General features: G+C 48.3%; 1 protein-coding gene across 1 annotated transcript; it reads left to right on the top strand.

Moving 5' to 3' along the window:
- The first annotated feature begins 3847 nt into the window (after nt 1–3847).
- LOC100541332 (olfactory receptor 14J1-like) lies at nt 3848–4807 on the top strand. Its single transcript, XM_003213768.3, has one exon. The coding sequence runs from the start codon at nt 3848–3850 to the stop codon at nt 4805–4807; it is 960 nt and encodes a 319-aa protein (XP_003213816.3).
- Nucleotides 4808–15234: the final 10427 nt, after the last annotated feature.

The raw sequence follows: 15234 nt of genomic DNA, 5'->3' as shown, positions 1-15234 counted from the left end.
ACAGTAAAACAAAATGATAAACTGCTTGCCTTGTCCAAGCTGCATCTAATGAGGTTTGTTTTCCCCAGGGAATTTTTGTACAAAAAAAAAGTTAAACAGAGATGGGAAGGAATAGATAGAATCAGGGTTAAAAAAAAGGGAAAAGGGTCCATCAGATTTTGGAGGGATGGAGCAATTTCCAGTAATCTCCCTGAATTTCAGAGATCAGCCATAGGTTTGGGGGGAATCTGAGGGAATGAAGAGCAAGGGAGGGGGAAATCTGGAGGGCTTTGGGAAGAGCATGTGTCCAGAGGGCCTGCTAAAAACATGCCCTGAAGCTTGGTTTTTGATTTAGGAGAGCTGGAAACACCTGGGGGATGGGGCCCTTCAGATACGCAGCAGGGCAAAGCACCGGTGGACGCTGGGCTTTAGCCACAGAGCATTGGCACTGGCACCACTGTCTTTGCCCCTTTGCCCGAAGGGATCTGCGTCCGGGTGCCACAGTTCTGGAAAACATGGTCTTTAAAAAAAAATACAAACAAAAAAAGAAACAAAATTTCCTTTTTGACTGGTGTTTTCAACAGAAAAAGGGGGAGGACTCATGGGAAAACTGGGAGTTGAGAAGGGTCTTAGCATATTTTTATTGTTTTCTGTATGTGTCTTCAAAAAAACGTTTAAATTTTATTAACATTAATAAACACCTTTCAGGCTTACAGTTTAAAAAAGAAAAAAAGGTCCATATTTGTCTTTTACGGAGCCTGGTGCCCTCCACATTTTCCCTGCTCAGAACAGTCCATAACATCTCTCAGTTTTTGCACTGACTGAATCACACTGTGGGACTGAGCTCCTTTGTTTCTTCTCAGACGTTGTTTTTGATGGTCCCATGCAGCACAAAAGGCTTTTTGCCCTTCCCCTCCTCCATGCCCGGTACCCTGCCCCAGAGTACTGGGGATCCAAATTCACTCTAGCTTTCCTTTTGCTGTGTATATGTTTCAACAAGGCTTTACCAAATTTGATAAAACTGGGCAGAATCAGATGAGTTTGAGCTTTGGCCTTCTTAAACATATTTTAGCAGGCCCACTAGGGCAAACTCTTTGCATTGCCCCCTTCTGGTCACTCCTTGTTTTCACTTCCCATGTGCTTTATTTCTGCACTATACAACACAGGCACTTGAAGAAGACCAAAGGGGTGATCTCCTGAAAAACAAAGGGGGGAATGTGTCCTCCCTCCCCCCTTTAGGCCCCTCAGCTCCACCCTCCCCTGGCCCCTGCAGGTTCTCTTTTATCTTCACATTCCCCACAACTCCCGCCTTGCTGGTGGGTTTTTGGTCCAGCAGAGCACCTCTCCCCTTTGGTTTTTCCATGGGTTGGTCAAGAAGCTGCCATCTGTGCTCTCCAGGGTTCTTCTGAATGGCGTATGCCCTGCTGTTCAGTCTCTGCAGCAGACACTGCAGTGAAAAATGCACTAAATGGGAACAAGAACCTGACAACATCACATCTGTGTGCAGAGGCCATCTTCCACTTGGTCTTCCTGATCAGGAAGCAAGGAACAGACACTGTTGGTCTCCTCTGTTTGCCATTGCCATTTGTCTCCTCACCCATCCATCATGAAGACTCTGTATCCCCCTTATGCTACAGTCCAGTTGTGGAAGCCATTTAACTGCGTCCCTGTAGTCCAAACAAGAACACAGGCCTGCCACCCTACTATTATTTCTGGCTCAGCATGTCATTAGCATAAAAACACAGAAGTAAACATCCTAACTGGGAAGCATCATGGGTCTTACCCTGCATGTATTGCACATCTGTGGTATTTGTGTTCAGAAGGTGGCACACAGGTATTAGACCCACTGTGAGGCTCGGAGTTGTCCAAGCAGCACGGACACTCCTAGGGCACGGCTTTCCTGTGATGCATTTACCAGCTGCATGTGAGTGTGCTGGACAGCCCAGGGAACTGGCATGGCACCAGGCTGCTTCTGATGCCATTCACGTGTGAGTCCATAGAAAACTGAGGTTTCATCAGTTGAAGAATAAAGATGTGTGTTAGCTCTGTAGAGCCTTAAGCTCCAGAATATTCAGCAGAGAGAACAGAGAAAGATCTGGCTCTTCTTTTGAGAGCTCAGCCATTTAGTCGGCTGCATAACTCTGCTTGCTCCATAAAGACGGGTGAAAAAGACACACTTGGGTGCCCTAAGTGCAGGGGTCTGTTGTCATTTAGGATGGCCAAGAATACCTCTATCCCCTCTCTGAGCTGATGTTCAGGAAGGAGGTGTCTATGTCAGGGATTTCCCCCACACTTTCCCAGCCCTCCATGTTCTCGAGTGTGTGCCCTTTTTGTTACAGCAAACACTCTCTGGTAGGACTAACCGTATACCTGGAATTGGTCACTGTGCACTGGACATTTGGTGGTTAATGCAGCAGATTTCATAGAACAGTCATGATGCTGTTGTCTTTCAGGATGTGATGGCCATGGAGACACATGGACATCTCCAGGGGAGATCAGTGGGGAGGATAAAAATGACATCCTCTGCTGCTGAGCTGATCTGGGCTCCTGGGACCCAAGGAGCTCATACAAGTGGGCCGTGGTGCCGAGCAAAAGCTGTGCCAAGGAACAGCTTCCATTCACCCCCGAGCAGGGCTGGGGGCATGATTTGCCGGTGACACAGAGAAGAAGAAAAAAGGCTGACAGACTGCGTGGCATGCTAGCAGGCTGTGAGCTCATTGGAGGAGCATTTCTCCCCGCCCTTAACAAGGTAAGTCTCTGGCTTCAGGCAATGTAGTGGCTTTTATTGCTGGCGTCCCCAAATCAGGGGGCTTGCATTGCAGGTCAGGCTGAAGGCACTCCATGTTTCTTTATGAAGGAAAAATTTCTGCTTCAGCTGAGGGCTTCTGTGCTGCAGCATGAGAGCACAGCCCTGAGGGGTGCGTTTGCCAGGACGGCTGCAGGCTGTGCAGCCGGGGCTGCAGCCGGGTGCCCAGGGCTGTCGTGCAGAGCAGGTCCCTGCTGTGGCCCAGGGGCTTTGTGCCGGGGCAGGGACTCTGCCGCCTGCCAGGCTCAGCACTCAGCTGCCCGGGGAGCTGCCCAGGGCGCTGCGGGGAGAAGTGTGGGGGGAAGGAGCCCCACGGCACAGCACGGCACAGCAGGGGGGGGCAGGGCAGGGCAGGGGCCTTTTGCTGCCACAGCTGCTGCGTTGGGCCAGGGAGATCAGAGATCCTCCGTTTCACTGCGTGCCAGGGTGTTTCCAACGGCACTTAGCAAGAGGGGAAACAAGGCAGGGATTTTCCTTTTCCTTTTCTTAGGGAAGGGGAAAGAGTTGTAGACAGAATTCTGAAAGGAGCCTTGAAATATGAACACATCTCTGAGAATCCCGAGTTGTACATTTCTCATTCTGGTGCTGTATGAACAACCTCCTGAAGTGATTTCAGTTTCTCCTCTCCCAAAGGACAGCACCCGCTGAAATTATTTGCAGAAAAAATTTTCTGCATACAGTTGCATGTACTTATCCCACAAACAGGCAGCTTTCTCTAAGAGAAATTTAAATACAGAGAGAATGAGCTGGGCACTTTGTATGCAGACGGGGTAAAGACATGGGGGATGGAAATGGCTTGTAAGAGTAAAATATCCAGGCAGCTGAGATATGATTAGGGAATGAGAGGAAATAAGAGCCCCTTAAGCTTCTACTCTTAAAGGTACGGTGAAGCTCATTAAAATAAACTCCTGTGAGGGGGTTAAATTGTTGCAAACTTCCCGTACATTTTCCATATACATAGAAAAAATTCCATATAATGGTGGGAAGAGTGTTTGTGCAAATGGTCTTGACTCGTCATTATCTTCTGGCCTCTGCACAGGACTCCATGCCCAGGACCTGCAGATGCCCAACAGCAGCTCCATCAGTGAGTTCCTCCCGCTGGCGCTGGCAGACACGCGGCAGCTGCAGCTCCTGCACTTCTGGCTCTTGCTGGGCATCTCCCCGGCTGCCCTCCTGGGCAACGGCCTCATCAGCACAGCCGTAGCCTGCCACCACCGCCTGCACAGCCCCATGTACTTCTTCCTGCTCCACCTCGCCCTCCTCGACCTGGGGTGCATCTCCACCACTCTCCCCAAAGCCATGGCCAATGCCCTCTGGGACAACAGGGACATCTCCTATGCAGGATGTGTTGCCCAGACCTTTCTGTTTGTCTTTCTTATCTCAGCAGAGTATTGCATTCTCACCATCATGTCCTATGACCGCTACGTTGCCATCTGCAAACCCCTGCACTACGGGACCTTGATGGACAGCAGAGCTTGTGCCACCATGGCAGCTGCTGCCTGGGGCACTGGGGTTCTCTATTCCCTGCTGCATACTGCCAATACATTTTCCCTGCCTCTGTGCCATGGCAATGCAGTGAATCAGTATTTCTGTGAAATCCCTCAGATCCTCAAGCTCCCCTGCTCACAGTCCTCCCTCAGAGAAATTTGGCTTCTTGTGGTCAGTGCCTCTTTAGCATTTGGATGCTTTGTATTCATTGTTGTGTCCTATGTGCAGATCTTCAGGGCCGTGCTGAGGATGCCCTCTGAGCAGGGACGGCACAAAGCCTTCTCCACGTGCCCCCCTCACCTGGCCGTGGTCTCCCTGTTTCTCACCACTGCCTTTTTTGGAAATCTGAGGCCCTCCTCCATTTCTTCCCCACCCCTGGACCTGGTGGTGTCATTTCTGTACTCAGTGGTGCCTCCAACTCTGAATCCCCTCATCTACAGCATGGGAAACCAGGAGCTCATGGATGCAGTGAAGAAAATGATGCCCTGCTCACATTTCAGCAGGCAAAAACTTCTCATCTGTCTTTACAAATGAGTCCCACTCTGTCCCATAACACACCTATAATATGTTTTTTAATGTTAATAGTACTTAATTATATAGTAGGTACATTTTTCTTTGTGGTACATTTATATATATGTGCATGTAATTATCATTAGTGGTTATCCCTTTTTTAAAATTACGTTTGGCTTCGTTCCACTTGTACAGAGGAATCATCCTGCTTTCTTTCCCCTGGAGCCCATATGAACTCTGGGTCACTGCTGACTCTCTCACCGCCTTTGTGTTCCATCTCTGTATCCGCGGGCAAATGAGATGCCAGCAGGCACCTTGGAGCTGAAATAGGCTGGATTAGCAAAAGGGATCAATGCATTAGCCTTAGGACCAATATATTGCATTAGGAAATGGGATCAGTGTGTGCTGATGGAAAAACTTCCCAGTTGAGCTTTGCTTGGTGTGTGAACAGCCCTGTTTTGATAAATGATCCTGTTTCACAGAAGCACTGAAATGACTTGAAGGAGGCCATGCGGTGTCAGGGGCTGTGCTGGGGCACATCTCTGTCCCACTGCACGCATGCTGCCCCACACAGTGCCTCCACTCAGCTCCCAGGGGCTGCCTGTGGGGCACTGGGGCCGGGCTGTCCTGCAGAGGGGGAGGCACGCCCAGCCTCGTGCTGGGGGGCTGGGGGCCCAGAATCCCGCTGGAACTCAGCGCCCAGCTGTGCTGTGCTCACCTCGCCTGGCTCCCAGGTGCCCCCCATGCTGCTCTGTCACTGCCCCTCCCAATGACATCAAAATTGTGTGTGTAATTGGCTACATTTTAAAAGCAGTGGTTGGTTTTTGTTTGTTTGTTTCTTTCCTGCAGACTTTGCAGGAGCAAATAAATGCAATGACCTTTTCACCTTAAAATATTGTATGAAACCCCACCTAACCCACAACACATGTGACCAATAGTTTATTTAATTTAAATGATTTCCAACACAGAATTCTGCTCACTGTTAGTTCGGATTTCAAATCCCTCTTACTCCTTATCTATTTATTCTAATTAAAGTGATTTGCTGTGTTTGTATTTCAGTTTTGTCCTCTCATTTCCTGATTATTTTTTTCCCCCTAAAATTATACAAACACTTCCTAAGTTAACTCTGTGTACCAAATAGTTTTTGCTGTTCTTTCTGCCAGACCCAGTCTGTTGTGTCACTGCAGTTTAGGTAATGATTCTCCTCTGAATGCTTTGGTCATTTGCAGAACTCCAGACCCTTCCAGTAACAGCTCTCTGCATCCCAAAGTGAAGGTTGCTAAGCTACAGATGCACACTTATCTACCAGGTGCCAGTTGTAAGCCAAGAAACAATCTAATAAACCATTTCTTTGTGTGTGCTGTAAAAAGATGTGCTATATTAAAACCCCGCCTTAGTCCTGAGATTTACTATGCTTTCTTTAGCTCAATATTTTAAGGATGTAAATAAGAAATGAATTTTTTCCCCCAAATTCACTAAACGTTGTGATTCTTGATGGTCCGAATGATCATGTGGATGCTTTGACCGTACATCAGTTAGACAGACTGGTACAAAACAGGAGTAAGCTGTGGGAAAACACAGAGTCAAGGGGAACTGCACCCCGAGAAAAGTAAGAGTAAACCTAGAGTAAACTGTGAGGTAACCCAAAATAATCTGTGAGTAAAATCCAAAATAAAGATTGCGGCAAACTGGAATAAAGCATGAGTAAACGTGAAGCAAAGTGTGTGTAAACCTGGATTAGAGGGTGAGTAAAAGATTGAGTAAAGCAAGGGGAAACCTTGGGAAAAGAATGAGTAAAAAAAAATTAAAATTTGAGTACACCTTGGGTGGTTTTTAAGTAAAGCAAGAGTAAATAGGGGAAAAAACCCAGAGTAAAGTATGGGTGACCCAAAAGGAAAGTGTGTTTTAACTTGGGGGTTGTTGTGAGTACATCCGGAGAAAAGTGTGACCAACCCCTAAAAAAAGTATAATTTAACCCAAAGTAAAGTGTGAGTAAACCGGGAGAAGTTGGGGGATCGGGCCAGAGTACAGAGTGAAGAAAAGTCAGATTAAAGCAGGAGTAAAGTCTAAAAAAACCCAGAGTAAAGTGGGGGGTAAACCCAGAGAAAAGGGTGAGTACAAACAGAGTAGAGGGGGGGAAAACCTAGAAAGAAGTGTGGGTCAAAAAAATGTGAAGTGTGTGTAAACATGGGGTTAATTCTGGGGAAAACCCTGTGAGAGGTAAATTGTGTTTTTGCGGGGGAAATTTCCCGTAAAAACAAAAGCTGCTGAAGAGAGGGGGGTTGAGACTGGGGCTTTCCAACTGGGGTACAATTGGAACAGGCACGAGGTTTGGAAATTACATAGGGGGGGGAAGAGTCTGGAACGGCCCAGGGGGAGTGCACTGATTTTTGATAACATTGTCCCCCTATATGTCCTCCTTGCCATAAAAGTACAGAACATAACAAAAAACCAAGGGTTGGTATCAGCCCGGGGGGGGAAATGAAAGGTTGCACCAGCGTCAAAATTTTGTGCGCCTGAGATGTTCCCCCAAAGATCCCGGGAGAAGCTTTCCCTGTGTCGGATCCAGGGTTTATAACGGAAAGGATTTCACTGACTAGCTAAAAAATTTCCCCCTTGTCAGTGGGGATTTTGCGCCCATTTTTGTTTTGATAAAAAAAATGCCCTTCACAGAGTTTTTGGCCTGATTACCATTTTTTTTCCTGGGCGTTTTTCTCTCACTCTCAATTAACATTGAGTTTTCTCTTTATTTTCGGGGGGTTTTCCTCACTCACTACTCTCTGTTTTATAAAGTCTACACATCTAGGTTTTTTTGCACTTGACTGCAAAATTTTTTTTCCCTTTACTCGGGGTTATCTCCCACTTTTCCATAGGTTTTCCCTCACTTTAACCCGGGTTTTACACACATGCTACCCCGGCTTTTTTTCACACGCTGGGTGCCCCCACAGCCTACTCGGGTTTGCTCATACTCTGGGTTTTACTGACTTTACTGTGTTTGCACGGACTTTACGGGGGGTTGGTGAAAAAATTTCCCCCGGTTTTCTCCCATTTTTTTTGGGGAAACCTCACTCTTTACTCCAATTTTGTTCACAGCTTATTCCAGGTTCACCCCCACACAGAAAAAACCCTTTGTGCTCGGGGGCCCCAAGCGAGCCTCCCCTGAGGCTTTTGAAAGCTTATCAGCATGGGTAAAATGTGGGGGCTAAGGGGGGGCAGTGCCACCCCCGCCATGCTCACCCCGCAGTTTGCCTGCAAGCTCCCCGCCTTCCACCAAAAATGCAGAGCTGTTGCAGGCTGGAAAAAGAAAGAAAGAAAGAAAGAAAAAAAAAAAGCCTATCCAGAAAGCAAGCTTTTTCTGGGTTTGCTTCCACTTCACTCTGGGTTTTCTTCCTCTTTACCCCAGATTTACACATTTTTTCCTCTGGGTTTACTCAAATTTTACTTTGGGTTTACTCAGACCACTAAAAAGGTTTTACTCACTCTTTCCCCCCTGTTTCCCAAAACTTTATACTGGGTTTAAAGACATTTTATTTCACGTTTACTTGCACTTTACTGGGGGTTTACTTACACTCTACTCCTGGGGTAGCCCCACTTTTTCCCGGTTTTACTCCCCCTTTCCCCCAGGTTTACTCATACTTTTCAGCAAGTTTACTCTCATTTTTCCCCCGGTTTTACTCACCCCCTCATGTTTTACTCACAGTTTACTTCTTAAAATCAAGATTTTTTCAAGCTTTATTCTTTTCACCATGTTTTTTTCCAGCGGTTTTTCCCACCGAGCCCGGGTTACGGGTGAGTGTCCCGATCATTTTTTTTTCCTGCTTTGGTGTAAAAACATCAAAACCAAGGTTTCTTTTATGCCTTAACATCTTTATATTTTTTAATTGTACACTGATACACCATAACATCGGTTTATTCTTTAAATGAACAAAAACATAGAGGGAATTGTGAGTAAACCGAGATTAAAGTGTGAGTAACCCCCGATTAATGTGAGTAAAAAAAAACAAGTTAAAGGGGAGGAAAGGGTAAAAAAAAGCAAGAAAAAATTTTAATATTAGTGAAAAGTGTGAGTAAAACACAAGTGGGTCCGTTTTTCTCACACTTTACTCCTGGTTTGCTCACCTTTTTCTTTGGGTTGTACTCTCACTCTAAATCAGGTTTTTACACTCTTCATTTTTGGTTTATGTTTTCCCTACTCCGGGTTTACCCAAACCTTTCTCGGGGTTTTTTTTTTTCCTTACTCCACTTTTTTTTGTACTTTTTTCTGGGTTTTCTCAAACTTCTTTCTTGACTGTTTTGGCCCCACACTTGACTCCAGGTTTACTCAAATTTCTCTTCAGCCTTACACGCACTTTACACAGGGTTTGCCCACACTTTTCCCCGGGTTTAAATGAAACCCTACCCCGGCTGTGTATGCTCTCTTTTCCCGGCCCACGCACTTTTCTTTGGGTGTTTCTCACATTTTACTGGGAGTTTACTTTTACTTTACCCCTTTCTTACTCACAGTCTTCTACCTCTTTTACTCACACTTTGCCCCAGGCTTGCACTCTTTTTATTTTCGGTTTAATCTTACCCTTTTCGGGGGGGGGTAACCCCTTCCTTTGGGTTTTTCTCACACTTTACTCCATGTTTTCTAACACTTTATTCGGGGTTTTCTCACACTGTACTTGGGGTTGCCTCCCTCTTTACTCCGAGTTTGCTCCCACTGTACTCTGGGTTTACTCACACTTCTGTTTTTGGTGTGTTGGACTCACGCTTGACCCCTGATTTACCCCAACTTTTCTTCAACTTTACTTGCACTTTACCCTGGGTATACCCCCGCTTTTCCCCGGGTTATTCTGCCCACCTTCTCCAGGTAAAAATTTTTTCTCTTCCAGGCTTACCCACATTTTTTTCTGGGGGTTTCTCGCACTTGACTCCGTGTTTTTTCCTGGTTTACCCCCAGTTTACTTTTAGTTTTCCCCCGGTTTTTCCCATAGCTTGCATCAGGGTTACAGACACTTTACTCTGGGATTACTCTTACTCTACTCGGGGTGGACTCAAAACTTTTTGGGGCTTTTACCCCCACTTCACTCAAGATTCCCCCAAACTTGCCTTCCCCCTTCCTCACATTTTTTTTTGGGTTTACTCACACTCTTACTGAACCCAAAAATTAACAGTTGGGTCCCCTGAGGGCTCTTTTTAAACCTAAATGATGCCATGGTGCCATGATGGGGGGGTGGCTGCAGGGGGAGGTGGCAGCCGGAAAACTCTCCCCTCATCACACTTTACTTGTTCATTGTTCTGCTGTTACAAAACCCTGAGTTTTTCTTTTTAGACGTCATCAAACCACCCAAGGGGTTTTCCTGAGGAGAAGTTTTTCCAAAAAACCGTTAAAAAGGGTCACCCACGTGCTTTGTGTTTATCAAAAAAACAGCCTGCTCCTCACCTCCCCAAAAATTCCTCAGTGATGGCAGCACGGCCCCTTTTGGGGTTCTTTAAAAAAGCACTCCGGAGTAAAAAAAACCCCGGGTTGCATTTAAATACAGTGAAAAGGGCAGCACTGAAAAGTTTTGACAAATACTAAGCAGGGGAAAATCAGCCCGGGGGAAGCTCTTCCAGCTGGCTGCTCCCTGGGCATTTCCCAAACCCAACCCTGAACTGCCCTTTTGGGGGAAAACCCCCCCCCCCGTTTTTATTTATGGGAAATGCCCCGTGAAGCGGGGACCGGCTGGTTTTTTTGTCAGATGGAGCACTTAAACTTGGCATATCATCTTTCCTTGAAGAATCCTTGATTTTTTTGCCGTTCTGAGCCATTGACCCGGGCCCCATTTTTTCTTTCCTTTTGGGGGGAAAAAACAAGCTTCACTTTCCCCCCCGACAGGAGGCTGTATCATGGGGGGAACAAACCCCATGGGCCACCTTTGTTCTGCTGAAGCTCGGGCACACACCCTTGTGACTAAAAAACCCAATGCCAATTTTGGCCCGGGGCCTTGGATTCTCCGCCTTTTTGTCCTAATGCCCAACTGTTCTCTTGGACAGAGGCACCCCTGTGCTGTGTCACCCTCCCGATACAGATTTCTGGTTTTTACGTGGGGACTTGTGATGTTGGCTATTTAAAGAGAGAAGAAACTACATGGCACTTTTCCGAAGGGGACCTTTGGGGTCTCGTCCCTCCTAAATTTTTCCCTGATCCTGTAATTCTATGGTACTGTGATTCTGGGGTTCTTTTTTTCCCCGACTCATTGTTTTTGGGTTTTTGGGGGTTTTGGGGTTCAGATATTCCATGATTCTAAAAGTCTTGGCCTTTTTTTTCTTTTTCTTGGCAGCAAAAAATAAGGAGGAAACCTGTCTGCCTTTGCCCAGGTCTGTTATTCACTCCTGATTTCCTGCCTGAAAAAAAAGGCACTAAGAGGACACTGCCACCCTCTTGATGTCGATTTGCCCCGGGAACCCAGCTGTTCCCACAGCCCAAGTAGAAACATAGAATGGACTGTGAAAAAAAGGACCACAATGATCATCTATTTTCCCCCCCCCTGCTACGCCCCGGGTTTCCAAGCACCAGACCAGGCTCCCCCGAGCCCCATCCAGCCTGGCCTTGATGGCCCCACCTATGGTCTTCCAGGTCCCTGCCCCCAACCATTTCCCTTTTGGTGCGACAGGGGTTTTGGCTGCTGTCCCCCGGGGACACCCATCCTGCCCTGGCCCTTTTGGCTGCGGCCCGTCCTTCCCCTCCTGCCTTAAACCCTTTGGGAAAAACCCCGCGGGGGCAAGGATTCCCCCCACCACTGATGCCCTGGGACATCCTCTGATGGCCAGCGCTCCCCCCTGATGCCCCCTGTTCCCCTTTGATGATTTAAGAAGCCCCCGATGAAAAAAGACACCCTCTGATGATCAATAAATCCCTCAGAAAAACTACACTCTGGGTGTTTGTGCCCTTTTTTTCATGCTCAGCAGGGCCCCCTCGCATCTGTTCCTCCCCGGGAGTGGCCCCCCCAAAATGCTAAGAGGGGTCTCGAGCTCCATGCCATGTCCAACACCCCCGGGGGTTTCCCCCCTCTTTCCCCACCTGCTCCAGGGTCCTAAAGGGTGGAGCCCCTCATGCTGCTAAGCCGCCTCCCGGGCCCCCCTCTGCTCTCTCTCAGCTCCTCCTTCCAGTTTCTCCAAACCCTTTACTCTTTGGGTCACATCTCCCTGTGGGGCATGGAGTGTGACCCCCTCACCTTCCTTTAACCCCTTCTCTTTTTGCACCCCCCTTTCCCCCCTTTGGGTCTGCTTCTTTCCCCTTCCCCCCGCCCCCCCACCCCCTACCCCGTCCCCCAAAAAAATTTTTGCATATCCCCTCCCATGGACACCTCAGTTCTCCCGGTGGTCAAGGGGGCCCCCTGATGACCAGTGACACCCTCTTTTGATGGTTAAAGAACATCTCTGAAAATCGGGGGAACACTTTCCCCGCCAAAAAAACCTTTTGATGCCCCCAGACACCTTTGGGGGGAAAAAAAACCCCTCTGAGGGTCAGCAGATTGCTGTTTTTCAGGGAGGAAGCAAAGGGGGGGAAAAAAAGATTCTGACATCATTCTGGTAGATAGCAGTGTTTGCTCATCATAACAAAATGATTTGCTTTTGTTTTTATCCGAAAATCTGGAGGGGTGTGTGGGGGTGTATCTGACTTCCCTGAGAGACGTTTCTTTAGTTAAAAAAATGGGGGAGGTGAGAATCTGCAAAAAATTACTCCCCGAAATTGGTCAGGGTGAAATCCTTCTGCCAGTTTGATGCCCGGGGGGCTGGAGATCATAGAACCCCCGAAACCCCAAGGTTGGAAAAAACCTTAAAAATCACCCCGTCCCACCGTCCCCCCATCCCCAAAAGTTCTCATTTAACCCCGTCCCCCCAAACAAAATCCAAACGTTCCTTGCACAGCTCCGGGGCCGGGGACTCCACCACCTCCCTGGGCACCCCCTTCCAGTCCCTTTTAGTAATGTAGTGTTTTCCCAAGTCCAGCCTGAATCTCCCCTGGTGCATCTTGACCCCCTTCCCCCTTGTCCTATTACTGTCACATGAGAGAAGAGGCCAAACCCCCGCTCAAGGGAACCCCCCTTCAGGTATTTTTAAAAAGCAAAAAGGTCCCCCCTGAGCCCCCTCTTCTCCACACTAAACAATCCCAGCTCCCTCAGCTGCCCCCCAAAACATTTTTTTTCCAGGCCCCTTTCCAGCTTTGTTCCCCTTCTCAGGACATGCTCCAGGGCCTCAATGTCTTCCTTGAAGTGGGGGGCCAAAAAGTGAACACAGAAAACAAGCGGGGGCCTCCCCCTTGTGAGTAGGGAGGGACGATGTCTTCCCTACTTTTTCCCGCAGTGCTATTTCTGATACCCCCCAGGATGCCATTGGTTTTTTGGGCCCCCTGGGCCCACTGCTGGCTCATGCTCCTCTGAGCATCGACCACCCCCTTCAGGTCCTTTCCCTCCCCCCTGTTTTCCACCACTCTGCCCCACGCCTGTAGGGTTGGGGGGGGTTGCTGGGGGAAAACCCCAGGACCCGGCATTTGGTCTTTTTGTTTCCCATCCCATTGGCTTCAGCCTCTCGGGTCCCTCTGTGGGGCCCTGCAGCCCCGGGGAAAATTAACACCCCCTCCCAAATTGGTGTCATCTGCAATTCATGGATGATGGCAAAAGCCTTATGGGGGGGGTTAAAGCTTTGGAAACAAAAAAAGGGGGAACAGAGGGGTAAACCTGTAGGGGCTGCTGAACGGGGCAAAAAAATTCCCGCCCAAATAAAGAATATGGATGTAAGGGGGTGCCATGTGGATGCTCATCCCCCCACGATTTGGGGTACTGAAGAACAACAAAATAACCTTTGGGAAGACAGAGCCCCCAAACCAAAGGTGGAAAAAATCGACCTGGACTGGCAAAAAAAGGGGGAATTATTTCTGGCTTGGGGGGCCCGGGAAACCTCGGGAAAAAAAGGAAAAGGAATGAAATATAAGAGGGCTACAGAGGGAGGGGTGGACTTAACTATTGACACTATTGCACAGTTTAAACATGACTGTGACACTTCCCCCTTAAGTAAACAAGCCAAGGGGAAGAAACCTCTCTGTGGGGAAGGGCGATGGCAAAAGTACAAATATGGGGAGGGGTGGCAGGTTGTTTTTATCCCCTTCTACTGCATTATTTCCCCGGGCAGAAAAAATTTGTGATGTTATAAAAAATCAAAGAAACCCTTGTGTTACTTCACATCTTTATGAGAGGGGGGGAAAAAAAAGAGAGACAGAGTTGGGGGGGAGGGGAGAGAGGGACAGAGAAAGAGATCAAAGGTCTGGGTTCCAGTTTTGATGCAACCCCGGGAGGTGGAGGCGCCCTTGGCTTGTAAGCCTGCTTGTCCCATGGTTTTTTTTCGGGAAAATCTCAAAAAAAAACCCCAAGGATCTCGCTGGCACCCTTCTTTGGCTCCTAGTTTTACGGGGGTGCCATCCAGGGCTGTGGTGGGTTGGGGATAAAAAAACCCATCAAAATTAATTTTTCAGTAAAAATTTCCCACAGCACAGCGGGAAAATTTTGGGGAAAAAAAAACTGTCTCATTTTCCATAGGATTCCCTCCTCCCCCAGGCCCTCCGCCTTCGGGCTGTTGACACGGCAATGCTCTTCCAAAACCTTTGGGCCCCCTCCATGCACACTCCCGGGAAAGTGTTTTTTTTTGGTCCGCTACGAAACCCAGGGGCTGAGGGCTGTCACAAGTGCGGGAAAAAAGGGGAACAGCTTGGTGGTGCAAAGAGAGCAGCACTGAAAAGACCACGTCCTGGTGCTGCCCGTGGCCTTGGGTCCGGGGGGCCCGCAGCACAGCCCCAAGGCCGCAGAGAGGGAGCGCCCAGCGGGCGGTGAGGGGCAGCCCCCCAAACACCGGGTCTGCTGCTCCATGTGGCCCTGGGCTCTTGGTTCCCCCCGCCCCCCTTTGTTCAGGGTTTCTCTCTGAGATCCAGAGCAGGTGGGAGCAGAAAAAAATGATTTTTTGATTATTTTTTTATCTATTCAAATAGTTGGGTTTTTTTTTTTCATTAGGGGGGCTGGACAGAAGCCCAAGGGGGAAAATTTAAAAAAAAAGTGATGACCCGCATTGGTTTTTTGGAATTAAAATTTTTATAGGAAAAAAAAACCGGGAGGGAGGGCAAGAGAGTTGAAATAAAGGCCGTTTGAAATTTCCCCAAATTTGTAAAAACCCCATGCTGAGCATGTTACTGATGCCGAAGCAACAAAACCCCAAACAGTTTCCTGAGAGGGTCCTTTAGCACCTGGTTTCTCATGCTGTAGATGAGGGGGTTTACAGCTGGAGGCACCACTGAGTCCCCAAATGACACCACCAGGTAAAAGGGTGGGGTGGAGACGGATGGGGGCTTCAGGTAGGGAACCCTGCCAGTGCTGAAAAAAAGGGAGACCCCGGCCCGGTGAGGGAGGCACGTGGAGAAGGCTTTGTGCTGTCCCTGC

This window comes from Meleagris gallopavo, unplaced genomic scaffold (genome assembly GCF_905368555.1).
Source record: "Meleagris gallopavo unplaced genomic scaffold, MGAL_WU_HG_1.1 scaffold_47, whole genome shotgun sequence".
Classification (NCBI taxonomy): domain Eukaryota; kingdom Metazoa; phylum Chordata; class Aves; order Galliformes; family Phasianidae; genus Meleagris; species Meleagris gallopavo.
The sequence above is the reverse complement of the archived record's forward strand: the minus strand, read 5'-3'. Positions and strand labels throughout refer to the sequence as shown.

Excerpts from the sequence above, each read along its gene's own strand:
- LOC100541332 (XM_003213768.3), top strand. The coding sequence starts at position 3,848 with ATGCCCAACAGCAGCTCCATCAGTGAGTTCCTCCCGCTGGCGCTGGCA.